Source organism: Pyxicephalus adspersus, chromosome 11 (genome assembly GCF_032062135.1).
Source record: "Pyxicephalus adspersus chromosome 11, UCB_Pads_2.0, whole genome shotgun sequence".
Classification (NCBI taxonomy): Eukaryota; Metazoa; Chordata; class Amphibia; order Anura; family Pyxicephalidae; genus Pyxicephalus; species Pyxicephalus adspersus.
Genome location: NC_092868.1, coordinates 27,024,121 through 27,040,980, shown reverse-complemented (window position 1 = coordinate 27,040,980; position 16,860 = coordinate 27,024,121). Strand labels below are relative to the sequence as shown.

Genomic DNA, 16,860 nt, shown 5'->3' with positions numbered 1-16,860 from the left:
TAGCTGAATATTTATACATTGGTCGGGAGGGCCTAGAAAGTCTACACAGTATGGGGCCTATACATTTTTGATAGTGGCCCTGGAGGAAGGTGTTGGTTTAGAAGAAGAGAAAAGCCAAAGAGGATGTTCCATCTTTGGTAAACCTCAGCCATTATTCCTGTATAGGAGAAGTCGTCAGAGGACACAATTCTGTGGCCTGACCCACATTTGGATCTTTAGGGGTAGATAGTGTAAGCCCCACTGGTTTTATGTTGTTGTCCTTACAAAACAACCCTCTTATAGGACACATCAATTTCATTCACTCATCTTATTCATTCATTCCATCAGATAAGAGGTAAGCCAACATATGCTGTAAGAAGGCACCCATGGGCAGTGTTCAGCCTTGAAGTTTATAGACTGTGTCAGCTCCAGCTTGGATACTATAGTAGTACTGGATACTCCAGCTTGGATTCACTAGTAAATGAAGACCCAATCAACTACTGGGTGTCTGATTCGGAACAGTGCTTGTAGAATATGTACTGGAGGTGCTACCTTACCCTGTTGCCAGGAACCCTATTTACAAAAAGGGTGTTCAGGAAACCTAGGAGTGTGCTGTAAGTAACCATCCCAGGATTATACGTTTGTTCTTAAATTCTTTAAGGTCTGGCACTTTACCACTAGAAGGTTTACCCCTTCACCCCCCAAGGTTTCTAAGGTACTGGCATTTGGTCATCTTCTCCTACTGATTCCATACTATTTTAGTGCATTTGAGACAAATGCAAGAACTACTGGTTGCAATATACCAAATTTTTATCTGTTTTAGGGGTACACCTGCACATGTAGATGGGGTAAAAAGTCACTTTGCAGAGCGGTCTAACTCATGTCTTATATAATAATAGCAAAAAAATCAGATCTGAGCATGTAGGCCCCTTAAGATCATTACAAAGAACAACAGGGCACTCTTTGCGTCTGGAGGAAAAAAAAGTTTAAGCTTCGGATAAGGAAGGGATTCTTCACTGTAAGGTCTGTGAAAATGTGGAATCGGCTCCCTCATGAAGTAGTTTTAGCAACTACTATAGATAGCTTTATAAAAAAGCTGGGTGTTTTTCTAGAAGCACAGAATAAAACTGGGTATTAAGGATTTAAAGTAAAAATACCAGTGACTGTTGACTCAGGGAACATCCGGTGGCTCATGGAATCAGGAGAGAAATCTTTTCCCCTGTTGAAGCAAATTGTACCAGGGTTTTTTTTTTTTGCCTTCCTCTGAACCAAGTATGTCTTACAGGATTACATGTCTGGGTCTGTTTATTTCTCTAGTGATTGAACTTGATGGACTTATGTTTTTTTTCAACCTAACCTACTATGTAACTATGTCTGTCATCACATCATTGGCTAGCCTTAGAATTGACATATCAAGAATAATATAATAATTAAAGAAGTCAGTCTTAAAAACATGTTTATTGAGATTAATTACATGGGTGAAAAACAGGTTCAACAAAGACAGAATCAAAGCTAGATGGTACAAACTGGATTTTATGTATGTAAACTATGAATGAGCAAACTGGTAACAAACAGCACAAAATGGAACCAAAGAAGTTAAGCAGGCAATATGGGGAGGAGGGGACTTTTTTCATCACACATGAGAGCCAGTGACTGTTCATGAAGCATATTGATTGCATACAGTACGCTTAGTGTGGGACTGGTTACTGAACCTACTAGAAATACTTACTTTTTCCATTTAGCAAATCAGATTTGTGTTTATAATATGTCAATGCTTAGACTATAGGAAAAAAAACATCATATCAATTTTAGGTGTTCAGATTTATTACTTACAACTAACAAGACTTTTTGTTTTTACTTTTTGACTTTTAGTTTTTTCAGTCGGTGTCTCATCGTAGATTTCTCTTTACTTTTTGCCCCAAAACACAACAGGAAGGTAAAGACTCATAATAGGTTGAGGAGATCTCCTTAGCTCCTACTCTAATTGTAATAAAAGAATTTCCTTTTTATTCAGTGACAAAGACAACCAGAATACAGGGTGGAACTCCCAAGTGAGGGGTGGTTCGCTCAGAGAGGAATATAAAGAACAAAATTCCTACTCTTTCAAAAAATAAAAGTAAATAGGTTTTAGGTATAGTTTAAGTCCAATAAAAAAACACAAATATGTGTTTTGTGGACTGCAATGGTTACATTTATTTAGTGGTTTTCTGTGTGTCTGGGTAACTATTATTATATAGAATCTGGATGAGGGAACATTAGGTTTGGAACATACAAGCAAGTCAATTTTCGCTTACTCAAGTGATAGGTAATCACTTTAGTAAATAGACCCAAAACTCTGTAAACACATGTAGAATACTCTTTAGTTCCAATAATGTGGATGGGTGGGTGGGAATTGTTTCTTACAGGGTAGACGGGAAGACTTATATTTGCTATATACTTTGTACATGTAACTTAGGTTCTTTTGATCAAAATTTTCCAAAAATTGAATACCCAAAAATCGGTTGTTTATGATTATTTGGCTGTTGAATTCAATTTAAATTAATTTAAGATCAGATATCTTCATTGGATCAGACTGAAAATGAGAATCTACCGCACTGGGCCTCCATAAGGGCTGGACACAGATGATCTGGCAGGAAGAGTTCAAGTTTGCTATACCAAATACATGTACAATCATTTTATTCTTGTATCCTAATAAAATACTATTAGCTTTGCAACTGGGCATCTGGGAAAAAAAATCTCCTTGTTCACAGTGGACCACTAGACATGGAGTTTTATTGCAATAAATACAGTGTGAAATCAAAGTTATCGTTCAGGCATCTTTGTGTGCTAATGAATTAGAACAGAGAGCCTTAAATCATCAATCATCAATCACTGAAGAAATAACATGCCTACCAATTTGTCCCAAGAAAAGATTGACTTTTTCTGATACAAAGCTGTAAAGACACTTGAATATTTATAGTGGAAAGATAGCATGCCTGACAGATCACCCAGAGGTTCTGTTATTTGATTATACATTGGTTATCGCATCATATGTTATCACTGTATCTCCTATGAAAAGAAAAAAAAGAAAGTATAATTAGACCTATGCACTACAGAATGTAAAATGTGTACCTTATATGGTGCATATGACCAGGCATATATTTGCTCTCACCTTTTTTTCTCCTGTGGTTTTACCTCAGAAAAGTGTGAAGGATGATACCAACCCAGCTAATGCCAGGAGCATAGTTAAAGACAGCTCAATCCTGCCAACTCCTGCAAATTGAAAGTAGAATGGAAAATTTTACATTAAATCTTTTAAAATTTTTATTTTTAATCTACAGCCTTATTTTTTTATTTATTTTGGAAAAAGTAAGGAAGGGTTAGCTTCAATGACACTGTTCAATAATGTCTGTAACATTTAACCTACAATAACATTTTAATTTAACATTTAAGTTTAAACTAGCAACGTGTCCCAGAGGCATAACAGGAAAGTAAAGAATATCTTTTTTAAACTGAGGGATAATCATTGGAGATGACAGTGAAACACTTTAAACACTCTAAATTTCTTAGTTCTAACCCTTCCTTTCACTATAAAAAAGTTAAAAAAAAAAATGTCTGGAAGTTAAAATTCAGATGTATAGGAAAGAATATATGAAGCGTTCTAAATCCTTCCCAAGTCAGCAATATCCCCCTGGAAAAGGTGTCCTTATTGGACTTCTCCTTTTCCAGTGTAATACATAAGGCAACATCTAAAATCCTTAACTTCTTAACTACTCCCAACTCTTTGCCACTATTCACATAAGTTTTAACATATCCCAGACAAACAGTTACAAGTAGCAAAAGCACTTTAAAACTTTTTTTTTATCAACAATTGCAACGAAGTTGCATATATCATGGTCTTTATTTATTTATTCATTTTAATAAAGCAGAATATTGACATCCTGCCAGTTTTTAATGTATGCAAATAGATTTTTCTAAGCTGTTAGAAAACAGCTTAAGTTAACTTTAAACTTATTTGTTGTCATCTTTTAGGAAACATGAAGACAAATTACTTTACAGTACGAGCACCAAGAGAGGTCAGTGATATCTTTTAGCCATTGTTTGGTATTAAGATGTAACTTTCGGTTGTAACAAAATGTTATGGTGTATATGGCAGTCCAATTACTATATGGTAGATACACAAGTATATACAAAAAATCCTCCATCAGTGGAATCTCAAACACTGCAGCTCACAGTAGGAGGGTTTGGCAGACACAGTGCTGTCAATCAACAAAGGATTGGGCAGAACTTGATGTGCAAGCTAAAGATTTGTGAATCACCAAAGATAATGTTATTAGCCACACTCCCTGCGACATGGTTTTTATCCAACTATAGGGCAAGCTTGAATAGTCTACATGAAAGTGGCTGTGAGCAATGCAGCATTGTTGCCATCCTATCACAGGAAGCTTCATTAGGTGGCTTTCACAGGAAGGAATTAAAAGGTATTTGTGAAAACTAAAGTTCATATGTACTTATAATTAAGTCATGCAACACATATTTTTATGGGCTATATTTTCAAATTTAATATTTATTTTCTGGGTACCAGTGCACTGTTGCACAATGTTCAATGTGACACTCCCTACATGCTCATTTGTCAGAAGGGAGCTGTCTACTATGTCAGCCAAAGTTATCAGATCCCATTCACACATATATATTTCCTATAATAATCAATAATTCTGGTTATATTTTTTAATTTTGCACTGAAAATAATTTTTAAACAACTATTTGTTTGATACTTACCATTTATCATAGTGCTAGCTATATCTACACTGTCATTAAATTGTGCAAATAGTGTATATTGAATTATATTTTTGGGATCAAGCTTGTTAAATGTCAATGTGCAGTTATCATCTATAGTGGTGTCTTTTTGAAAGTTTTTTGTTTCATTTATGCTCCGGATGAAGAAAGAAACCATTTCTTCTTTTTTGATACTGGATCCTTTAAACCAGTTACATGAGAGGATATTCTTGACATCTACTCCAGTGACTGTTAAATTAACTTCTTCTCCTATTTTACTTGGTGAAGGATCTTGTTTGATTGTGAGTTTACTGAATGCTGGTGTAATCCACAGGCAAACAAAAGCTGCAAAAAAACAAAACAAATGTGAGATTCATTTTTAGAGAATGGGTGGCTTTACATTTCAACGAATAAAAAAAATTTACTAAAAATAGGAATATAGTGCATATTTTGTGATCATTTTTATATGGTCACATCTCTGACAACCACTAGCCAACACGATAGGTTTTTTAATTTTAAAGAAGAATGCCACCTAAAAATCTGGTTTATTCCACACATTACAAAATGAATTGATTTCTTACCTGTCAGGATTATCACAATGGTGGATAGGTAATTCACACTGTGCTTCATCATTAATATTAATTGTGTCACACCTATGGGTAAAGAAAAGAGATGAAGTGGAGTACATGTTTCAGTGCAAACACTGTTTTTTGACATTATACAGCCATGAGAAAAAGAAATATGCCCTATTTCAATTCCAAGGCTTTATGTACTAGGAAAAAATATCACTGGATCCTTAGCAATTTTCCTAACTTCTACTTTTCTTTTTTTTTTTTTTTAACCCTAGGTATAAAAAAACACCCAACAGAATCTACTGTGTCACTATTTATTCATCATAAATCACGCCAAATTGAGAAGCTGTGTGTGAAAAACTAAATATACTCAATTATTCAAAAACTTGATACCAGATTCACACCTTAGTATTTTGTGTGATTAAATTAAAGAGATGTCATCTCATCTGTGCTTATGAATGCATATCAATGTGCACAAGGCATTATTAAAAGCATCCTGATGTGTGTAAACAACTGATGCGGTGGCCCCTCTGCTGTCTATGCCCATGTACTGGTTATATGTCCCACCTACGGCAATGTCTGCCTCCACCCCATACCCCACCCACCTCTACACCCACTGCCACCACCCACTGACTGACAAGAAGCATTACTGTAGCTGATTTAATAACACTCTCCGAGAGCTGGGAGAAGATAGACTATCAGGGGAGGACTTGGATGATCAAGCAAATCTGGAACAGATCTGGTCCAGGATTTAAAACATTTGCCAACTTGGATTTTAAGAAATCCATTCCATCTTCTCCAGCCTTGGAAAATTTCAATAGGTTTTGCCCATTGACCCCTTATACCTTCACCAGTTTTTCTCATAGTTTGACTATTTATGAAGTTACATAATTACATAGTAAGTCAGGTTGAAAAAAGACATAAGTCCATCAAGTTCAATTACTAAGGGAAATAAACATATCCTAGATATAAAACCCTTTGAACATAGTTGATCCAGTGGAAGGCAGAAAAAAAACCCTGGTACAATTTGCTTCAACAATGGAAAAAATTCCTTCCTGATTCCATGAGACAATCGGATGTTCCCTGGTAGTGTTGATGTTCGAATTCGGGTTGTCCTTATATTCAACCTGAATATGGCTGTTTGAATTCGGATAGACCCAACCCGAAAAACACGGGATTCGACTACAAAAATTTGAGGAAAAAAAAGTTTAAAAAAAAAAAAAAATCTTAAATAAATTTAATTTGTATGTGTTTTTATTTTAACTTGTTTTTTTTTACAGGTTATCTGACAATGACATTATGAATCATAATGTCATTGTGGGATTCCCGGACCGTGGAAACTTTGCTGTTACAGCTAATTGGAAGCAGGTGCCTTCAATTAGCTGTAACCGCAGGCAATACGAGGGCAATAGAGGTTGAATGGAGATACGTATCTTCATTCATCACCTCTACTGCTCTGTGATTGGCTGAGAAATAGGAAACCCTGATGACAGCTCAAGCATCATCAGGATTTCCCTTTCCTCAGCCAATCAGGAGATCTGGGAGTCTCCTTATTAAAGGGGGCTTCCAGATTCCAAAGTCCTGCTAAAAATGTTTATAAAAGCCCCCATTGTTTTCAATGGATGCTTTCATAAAAGCTTAAAAACGCTTGAAAAAGCCTCCATCGAGTTCAATGGAAGCGTTTTCCCAGGTTTATCCAGCGTTTTAATTTTTTAAATGTTGCAAGCAACGTTTAAGATAACGCTCAAAAACGTGCCTGAAGGAAACGTCCTGGTGTAGATTAGCCCATGGGAATGCATGGGGACTTCAAACATGGGCTTTAAAAAGCCTCAGGTTAAATGCTGGGGTAACAGTCCATGTAGACTAAAGCTGCATACACATGTCCAATAATTATCCTTAGAAACAACCGCCGAACAACCGTTGAACAACCGATTGGCCATAAAAAAGTAACCAAGGACGCCGAGGAATGAGGATTGTCGTTGCAAATGAACGACCGCCACGGTGGATCTGATTGGCCGACGATCTTTCACTATCTATCGTATGTACAGTGTCGTGACGTTCAGTTATCGTGCGTGTTTCTGCGGTACACTTTCTCCTTTACATGTCCTTCCTTGCATTGTTCAAACGATTGTATCTAGCGTGTGGACACTGTTGGTGGATTATATATGAACGATCATATTGTTACAGCATGTACAGAATTTTGCACAATATGATTGTTCATGTATAATCGTGCATAATCGTTGATCGGTCGTAATCGTTCATTTTCTAACAATAATTATTGGAAGTGTGTACCTAGCTTTAGCCTAATATTGATGTAACAGGTGCTCTTTATTATTCATGTGAAGTACAGGGGTATGTAATAGTGTTATGTATCTTTTTATGTATCCTTATACAATGTATCTCTTTACAATGTATCTTTTTATGTATCCTTTTATAATGTACCTTTTCATGTATCCTTTTACAATGTATCTCTTTACAATGTATCTTTTTATGTATCCTTTTATAATGTATCTTTTTACATCTGTTTGGAGGCTGTAGAAGCTCTACACAGTGCTGAAAAACCCGAATTTTTCCTCCAATTGACTTTAATGGTGTTCGACTTTGACATTCGACCACCCGAATAATTTTGCTCTATTCGAGCGAATAGCTGACGAATCGAATAGTGAGCTATTCGACCAACACTATTCCCTGGATCAACAGTCTCAGTTATCTTTACTTTAAAGCCTTAATATCCAGTTATCTTTTGTCTTTTCTTGTGGATAATTTTATTGATACAGTGCTGGCTTTAGTCTTTTGTTTCTATTGTCCTTTGACAATGCACACAAAAGAGAGCTTTTTATTTGTTCAATCCATACACATTTTAAAATGTCTAAATAAAATGTCTTTAAATGTCCTAAAATGCCACACAAAGAAGTAGATGATTCAAGAAAAGAAAAACTGAAATATTATCTATTTTCTCAGTTTGAAGAAATGATTTACAAAAATCATACTTATTTTGGCATAAACCCTTTTTTAAAAAAAATATATTCAGAAAACTATAAATCATGTCCTGATGTCTACAATATTGACCCTAGTTTGAAGAAAAACTGGGAATCTAGCCTTATGCAGTTGACTGAAAATATCATGAACATTTTTATTGAATGCTTTAAGGGTGACCTGGGGAAAATCAATAAATAAAATGGCACTGAAATGGTGGGACCAAAAATTCCCAATACATAAAATAGAACAGGATCATCTTCAGGTAGAGCCACAAGAAAATAAAACCACAGCCAACAATTTTTAGACACACAAATACCTACATGACAAGCACAAAAGATGGTTACAGAAACACTTTTTACACCCAACAGATTCCAAATATAGGACTTTTTTGTTGTTGAAAAAGAACAAAAAGAAATGTGCAACCTCAAATCTGGAGATGACATCTAAACTATTTTTTTCCTTATTTAGAAGAGGAAATATTACAAACCCACAATGAATAAGTGATTTTTGTGCAAAAGAATTTTAGAGATGGTTACATGGTGAATTTGCTTCAACAGGGGAAAAAAATTCCTTCCCGATTCCATGAGGCAATCGAATGTTCCTTGGATCAATAGTTACTGGTATTTTTACTTTAAATCCTTATTAACCAGTTATATTCTGTGCTTCTAGAAAAACATCCAGCTTTTTCTTAAAGCAATCTATAGTAGTTGCTGAAACTACTTCCTGTGGGAGCTGATTCCACATTTTAGCAGACCTTACAGTGAAGAATCCCTTCCTTATCCAGGGCTTAAACTTCTTTTCCTCCAGACGCAAAGAGTGCCCTCTTGTTCTTTGTAATGATCTTACAGTGAATAAGGGGGAAGAGAGTTCTCTATATGGACCGTTTATATATTTATACATGGTGATCATATCCTCCCCTTAAACGTCTCTTCTCAAGGAAGAATAGATTCAGTTCAGCTAATCTCTCCTCATAGCTGAGCTCCCCCATTCCTTTTATTAGTTTAGTTGCCCTTCTCTGCACTCTCTCCAATTCCACAATGTCCTTTATATAAACTGGTGACCAAAACTGGACTGCATATTCCAGATGTGGTATGACCAATGCTTTGTACAGGGGCAGGATTATGTCTCCATCTCTGCGGTCTATTCCTCTTTTAATACAAGAAAGTACTTTACTAGCTTTAGATATTGCAGCTTGGCATTGCATGCTGTTATTAAGTCTATGATCTACCAGAACCCCCAGATCCTTTTCCATTTCTGACTCCCGCAAATGTATTCCCCCTAGACAGTATGAAGCATGCATGTTGTTAGCTTTTAAGTGCATAACTTTACATTACATCCAGGTCTGCTTGTAGATATTAGACATCCTGTATGGACTTAATTCCATTACATAGTTTGGTGTCATCTGCAAACACAGAAATGGTTCTTTTAATCCCAAACTCTATATTATTTACAAAGATGTTACACAGTAAAGGTCCCAACACTGAACCATGGGGTACACCACTAATAACCTTAGACCATTCAGAGTATGAATCATTAATTACAACTCTCTGGATGCGGTCTTTAAACCAGTTCTCTATCCATTTACAGACTGACTTTTCTAAACCTATCGACCCTAACTTGCATATTACCATCTGTGGGGTACAGTGTCAAATGCTTTAGCAAAGTCCAAGTATACAATATCAACTGCTACTCCACTGTCTACCTGTTTACTTACTTCCTCATAAAAAGAGAGTACATTTGTTTGACAACTTCGGTCTTTCTTGAAGCCATGCTATCACCTATATTATTATTTTCTAGCAGAAACTCCTCTATGTGGTTCTTTATGAAACTCTCTAGGACCTTTCCAACTATGGATATTAAACTAACCTGTCTGTAGTTACCTGGCAATGTGTATAATAGAAAAAGGATGTTATCAGGAAGGCTTGTATGGGATTGTTCTTCTTATGAAAAAGTTACACAGGATGTAATGTTTGCCAAGCCTAAAATTTAATTAATTATCCCCCCTTTGATATTTAATTAAATTTTAGGCTTGGCTTATATAATATACTATAGGGGTAACAGTTAGGTATAATTGGGTTAACTTACTTAATCATGGTTGAATGCAAGGTTAGTCCTTTACTAATAGATAATGTGCCCCTAGAGTGTAGGCAACAGATGTCTAGGAAGGGAAGGTTAAAGGTACATTAAATATATCATACTTCCTCTATGACCACAAAAGATGAAGAAACAAAGGTAGTACATACTATAGTAGAGTAAAGTTGGTGACAGAATGTAAAAAACATTTTTTTACCACCTTTGTCACATTCAACCATGCATAAATAAGTTAACCCATTATACCTAACTGTTACCCCCTATAGTAAATTATATACTTATACTATTACCTAATCTACACCTATTATATCATAAATAGATACAAGGATGCACACACATTATCCAGTATCTAAACAACTTGTTACCTGATGACAACTCCCTCCTCTTTTTTCAAAGTACTTACACCACTTCATACTTCTGTTCAATTAGTATAATTATCTTTATGTGACCAATTGATTAAATTCCCTTTACATTTTACCGATATTCTCCTAATATTCATGGGACCTATAAACCCATATATATCAAGCACCAGAGCTAAACATTGCAAGTAAGTATAAAAACTACACTGATACTTGACTTTATACCTTATTATCACCAACCTAACCCTTAATAATCTTCTATTTTCTATAAGGGATCTAGGGGCATTCCAATGTGGATATTTCTTTGATACTCTTACTCTTGTTTTTAAGCATCAAAAAAAATATTTGTGTAATCAATCAACCTATTATATATATATATATATATTTTTAAACTGCATTGTTTTACCACACAACACCTAAATGTTTCTTTTTTTCTTTCATGCATGGATTAGCCTTTTTCTTTCAATGCAACCACTGTCACGATCCCTATAATCCCCTGAAGAAGCCAATCTGGGGAAACACGTTGAGACATGAGATATATACTTATATTAGCTTTGTCAACATTTTCTGTCATGTTGTATTCCCATATATAGACTAGGAGTGTTATGTTGGAAATAGGACAACCTTGACTCTATATATAAATAAACAGGAATACAATTGTTTGCACCTATGCCTTAAAAGCCTATCTTTCCCTTTCTTCTTGTTCTTTCTGGTAATGACTTTGTTCCCTTTTTGAAGATAGGTACCACATTGGCCTTACGCCAATCCATCGGTACCTTGCCAGTGACTAAAGAGTTAGAGTAGAAATAATGGCTTTGAAATAACAATTAAATGTGACAGTCCATTTTCTGATAATAATCAAGGAGATTCTGAAATCCTTCCTTGTATGCAGGAGACTTATAGCTACCCCGAATTTTTTCGCAGAGCCACTTGAATGCCTCCTAAGCTTCTGTCCCCGCTGCTGAATAGGGTTGTTTAAAACCTTCTTGCTGCAAAATGGACTTCATCTGTGGACCTATAAATATCTCTTCCTTTATTTTGTGCTTAAGTTTGGAAATTTCCTAACAGGGTGCTGAAAACCACATAGGTTCGTTTTACTCATGGCCTTTACAAGGTTCTTCATCAAGCTTAGCATGATATGGAGAGGTGGTAGAAATATATTAGACAAGTCAAACAGAGGCAAAAAATTGACACTGCTTCAAGGTGTCTCTTGGGTGCTTGCTGATTTATTAAAGCTCTCTATAATCAGTTAACCTGAGTGATCCAGTGAACCTGGAATGAATTTCTTAAAAGTACCATGCTATTTGTTAGAAATTTTTTTTAGTCCTGGACCAGTTCCACCACAAGTTTGCTGGATCACCCAGGTTCACTGATGAAAGTGTATCTTCTCCAGCTTCGGAGAGCTTTAATCAGATCCAAAGTTTACAGGAGCTTGGCTATCCCTGAGGCAAATGAAACAGCAGTATTTCGTGAAGCCTGCTTGCATTCCTATTTATATGCCAATGGCCTTAAGATCACAGGTGTTCCACTGGTGTGTTTTTTCTGGATTGCTTCAAGCCATATTTTCATGTTGTCAGAAGACTCCTTTAGATGAACAGAATGGGTAATCAGTAGACTTGGGATGGATTGCTATTATGCAGTAGGACTTCCTTCAAGCTTCTTTGCGAGGAATCAATAAAGATTAGACACATGCTCTTGTAACAAACTGTTGAATAGTCCATTGAAGTCATGGCAATAGCACAATGAACTGTCATCAGTGATGAAAGTTGTCAAATTATGGTTTCATGTTCTGTAGTGAGTTACCATAACACCCTTTACAAGCAAGTTCTTCTGCTTAAGCCTAGAAGCAAGGAATTTAGCTTTGTCTTTGAATAGATTTAGATCATGAACAAGATCGTTCAGCACCAGACTAGCCCCACACTCAGACTGGCCCTACACTGTCCCAGATTCCTAGAATTGGCTAAGGAAACTGTTTGCCACTTGCTAGTGGTTTTGTACCTCTACTTAAGAATAATCGAAATCTGATAAATTTGGTGAATTTTCTTAGCAACAATATGGAAAGCTATTTGTAAATGATTACAATGCGACCTTGCAGCATTTAATTGCAATCATACACTGTCAGTTTTGTCAACTTTTTTAAACAGACTTAGAGGTGAACAGGTTAAAAAATTAGTCCAAACTCCATACTGTCCAAGATTATTAAAATTGTCAAAAGGCATCATTTTAGTAATTTTAGTATTTTTATTTAGAGACCTTTAAAAAAATCAACTCTGACTTGGATTTTTTTACCTCTCTGACTGAATTCGACTGGAGTTGGGATTTTATAGTTCCAGTCACCAGTACTGTTCTCCTCAAGGCATGTGTGTTGTAGGTGCATTGGGGTACCATTGAAAATCAATGGTGCCTCAGAACGCTGGAGAGGTGTAAATATACACCTTAGTCTTTAGAAGCACTTTGAGTGCAAGTACAAATCTGAGAATACTGGCGGAGCACATTAGAGAGTTGTCTTCTGCAATTCTATTCACAGAACTCAAACAAAGTTTGTTAAAGTAGATCTAAATTTAACCAATGGACTTAAGCTCTTTTTTTCTGCCTTTTAATCATGCTCATTGTTAGTTCATATATACTATGCGATAGTTATGACGTATATTATATACAAAGCAATTATCTTTGTTATTGTGCATTTTGACAACAGGACACAAGGGGTTATGTGAACTGATTAAGTGTTACAGATGATTATATTCATTTGGCATAAAACTGTGAAAAGCTTTTTGGGAGGTGACAGATAAAAGTAAGATATATTAGGTGAGTGTGACCACACCTGTGTGACTGTAAAGAGGCAGGGAAATTTACTGAGGTTGCAGCACAGAAGTGTGACAACGGATGGAATTATCCTTCTGCATGGGAAGAAATGCTACAGGCTGAAACTTAGAATAATATGGGGTCAGAAAGTCCCAAAACTGGAATCTATTTATAAACAATTTATATGCAAGATTTTCACATTTTTCTGTTTGGATTCATCATTAAATCCAATTAATTTTGGCTGTACACTTTAAAAAAAAAAAAAACTGCAGATCTTGGTGTGGATGAACATTGCCCATCGTACTTGGTAACTATGGATGCTGAAGCACACAGCTTATGGTTGTGATGTTTACCAGCCTAATGGTAAATACACTAGAAGAATATTGTTGTCATATCAGTTTGTCTTTTTGTATGTGTGTGTATAATTATTAACTTTTTTTAGTTGTATTTCATTGAAGTACACACAGACATACTGTCACACACACAAATCCTTTTGTTTTATATCATAAACCGATGATTTAATTGGAAAAAATAATGTATCCTGGGTAAAAGCTTTGAAAATCATGTGTGAAAACATTGATGGATCATGTTGTGGAGATGAGTCACTTTTCCCCAAATTAAGCCATTGTCACCATTAAGGGAGATGGGGCCTGGTTTTGCCAAAATTAAAGAGGTTACATTTTGCTCCTTTTCATCTTTGACAATGCAGAATAATATTTAACAAAATATTTACAAGACTTTAACACAGAATTCACACCTAACAGGCCTGTGATGGAAACATTTTTTCAAAAATTTTCCCTGATTCTTATGTTTTTTGGGGTGCTCAATGCAAAAATGACATCCATTTTTTTCTATCACTTAAGTTTTTTCTTCAGATCAACACGTTTGTTTTGGGCGCTTCTTATTATTCCCCAATGGTTCACACTGTACTTACACAGAGTATTTTAAAGTTTTCTAACTAAAATACCTGAAAATTTTTCTTTTTGAATGAGCAAAAGTTATACGAAAGCAATAAAAAAGACAAAGGATGTGTAATTGCACAAAGACAAAGTGTTCAAGACAAAAGAACAAGAGCTACAGAAGATTTCTCAAACTTGACTATTTTTGTTGTTTGTTCTCACCTGACACATTTTGTTACATATGTGGTAACTATCTTGTGAAAAAACAGGAGAGGAACATCACTGCCTTTATTAAGAAAGCCTTTTTCATCTATATATTGGAGCGAAACTTGGTGATTAGGACAACTTGCGGGCTTTTTATAAAGTTGGCTGCATTTGCATGGAAGACCTTCAACAGTAGTCCCTAGGTAGAAAAAATATTTTTGTTTTGGGCTGCCTATGGTCTGGAAAGAGCCTTGCCATTTTTGCTTTTGTAACATTGAGGGGGAAAAAGCAGCTTGGCTTTCGTTTAATGAAATGGTCCCCAAATTCCTTGGTAACTATATGGACTTAAATAAAATTCAGAGAACTTGCTTGTTCAGTGAGCCTCAAGCTGCATTTCATCTTTCTCATTTGAATACATTTTTACTGGTGATTGCATTGTTTAGATTTATTTATATGAATTTTGTAGGAAAACTTTACATAATGGGAAAAAATGCATGTTATCTTTTAATTTACCCCAAAAAAAGGTAAGGTGCAAATTAATTATTGAAGACAATTTTCAAGTCATTGCGTATTGCAGACCTGTGTTTTCCAAAATAATTAAATTAGAAAAATGTCTGCACCGTAGGTGAAAACACTGTGAATCCTAAATCTAAGGGATACATAAAAGCAAAGAAAAAAATTATCATTACTAGTAGATCTAGTGGTTTACATAGGGCACCAAAACTGATATTTGTCAAATACTCATAGATTGTAAAAATGATATGCTTAACAAGAAAGCTAAAATTTATACAGCACTACAAAAAAAAATAAAATAAATGGGATGAAAGCACTTACTGTGTCTCCTCTCGAGGTCTGCTCTTTGCTGCAAGTGGTAAGGTTGTAGACAAATTATAAAGATGCAGTGATCCAGCTCCCACTTTATACCCTGCCATGTACATTTTTCAGGTGTGTGTCAGTTCTGCATATTAAGTTTCAGAATTTTGATTGATAGAAAGATAGGTAAATATATTTAAATCAACCTCTTCTCCATCTAATTGCATGCATATTATTATGCAATAATTGTTAGTCTAAAATTAGTCTAGAACATAGGCATGAAACTTAAGGCTAGATACATTACCATTTTCAGTGGCACAATGAACTATACAGATGCTCGATTTTCGTCACATGAGACAAACATTTGTGATCCTCTCAGGTGAAAACAACAGTCTACAACATAAATTGTTCTGCCAAGTCAAAATGCTAAATGACTGACTGCAATTATTTTACTATAAGGTGGGTTCCTCTTACTTGTCCTCTTGTTAAAACTTACAGGCTGCATGGCAGCCTGTTTAGCGTTTGTTAATTTCTATTGTCACATGAAAATTTCACTTATGGTTGTTTTGGACGACAGTTATTGAGCTCCTGTACGAGACATAGGTGGGTGTAGAATACCATATCTATATTATTCAAGCACTCTAACGCTCAATTAAAGTTACATGTTTTTGTAGTGTTATATATTTAGAGTTCCTAACAAATAAAGAATATGACAATAAAATATATATTTTACAATGTGTGCTTTATAATTAGTAACGTATCCCTGTGTGGGCAACATATTGGAGAACCGAAACAATGAACTAGATACATATATTAGGATAACTTGGTCATGACTTTTTGGTTTGTGCAATGCCCTGGCCAATCTTCAGCACTTCATAAACAATGCCTTACGAAATAATGGATCAATTTGTTGTAGCTTACCTTGATGACACACTCACATTTTTAAGGAACAGTTGGATTGTGTAGGTGGAGTTCTTAAAAGACTGAGCTGTAATCAGTTGTATATTAAACTCAAAAAGTGTGAATTTAAACAAAATAAAAAACGATAATATTTTCCAGATTTGTTGGGTTTTCTAGTTAGTGAAAGATTTATTAAAAATTTTGCAGCAGGTATAACCCAAATTCCTTGTTTTTGGTCTGCAGGGGCAGATGCTGCTTTTTCACATATAAACACCTTGTTCACATCTGCACCCATTCTGGTGAATCTCAATCCTGAACGTCCATTCATAGTAGAAGCAGATGCTTCAGATTGAGCTGTTGGGGCTATTCTCTCGCAAGGAACCCTTTCCTCTCTCAGTAGGCTTCCTACAGCCACTTCCTGCGCCATCTCGCCATTGGGTATCAATAGACTTCATTGTTGAACTGCCTGCATCTAATGAATGACAACCATACTAGTAGTATTAGTAA

The 16,860-nt window shown here is 35.5% G+C and overlaps 1 protein-coding gene and 1 long non-coding RNA gene across 3 annotated transcripts in view; one reads left to right on the top strand and one right to left on the bottom strand.

The window, feature by feature from the left end:
• LOC140341077 (pregnancy-specific beta-1-glycoprotein 5-like) overlaps positions 1-16,860 on the top strand; it is a 78,593-nt gene that overhangs the window by 60,968 nt on the left and 765 nt on the right. The window contains exons 3-4 of one of the 2 annotated variants that reach the window (XM_072426615.1): positions 3,991-4,034; positions 5,582-5,602. In XM_072426615.1, the coding sequence (XP_072282716.1) occupies positions 3,991-4,034; positions 5,582-5,587 (50 nt within the window). In that variant the 3' untranslated portion in view covers positions 5,588-5,602. Of the gene's footprint in view, positions 1-3,990; positions 4,035-5,581; positions 5,603-16,860 lie in introns of those variants that run through there. The other variant, XM_072426610.1, reaches the window with a different exon arrangement.
• Positions 1,337-15,832, bottom strand: LOC140341079 (uncharacterized). The gene is made up of 5 exons (XR_011922805.1): positions 15,475-15,832; positions 5,316-5,387; positions 4,738-5,079; positions 3,131-3,231; positions 1,337-3,027 (listed from the first exon to the last, which is right to left on the bottom strand). It is a non-coding gene; the product is annotated as an uncharacterized lncRNA (long non-coding RNA).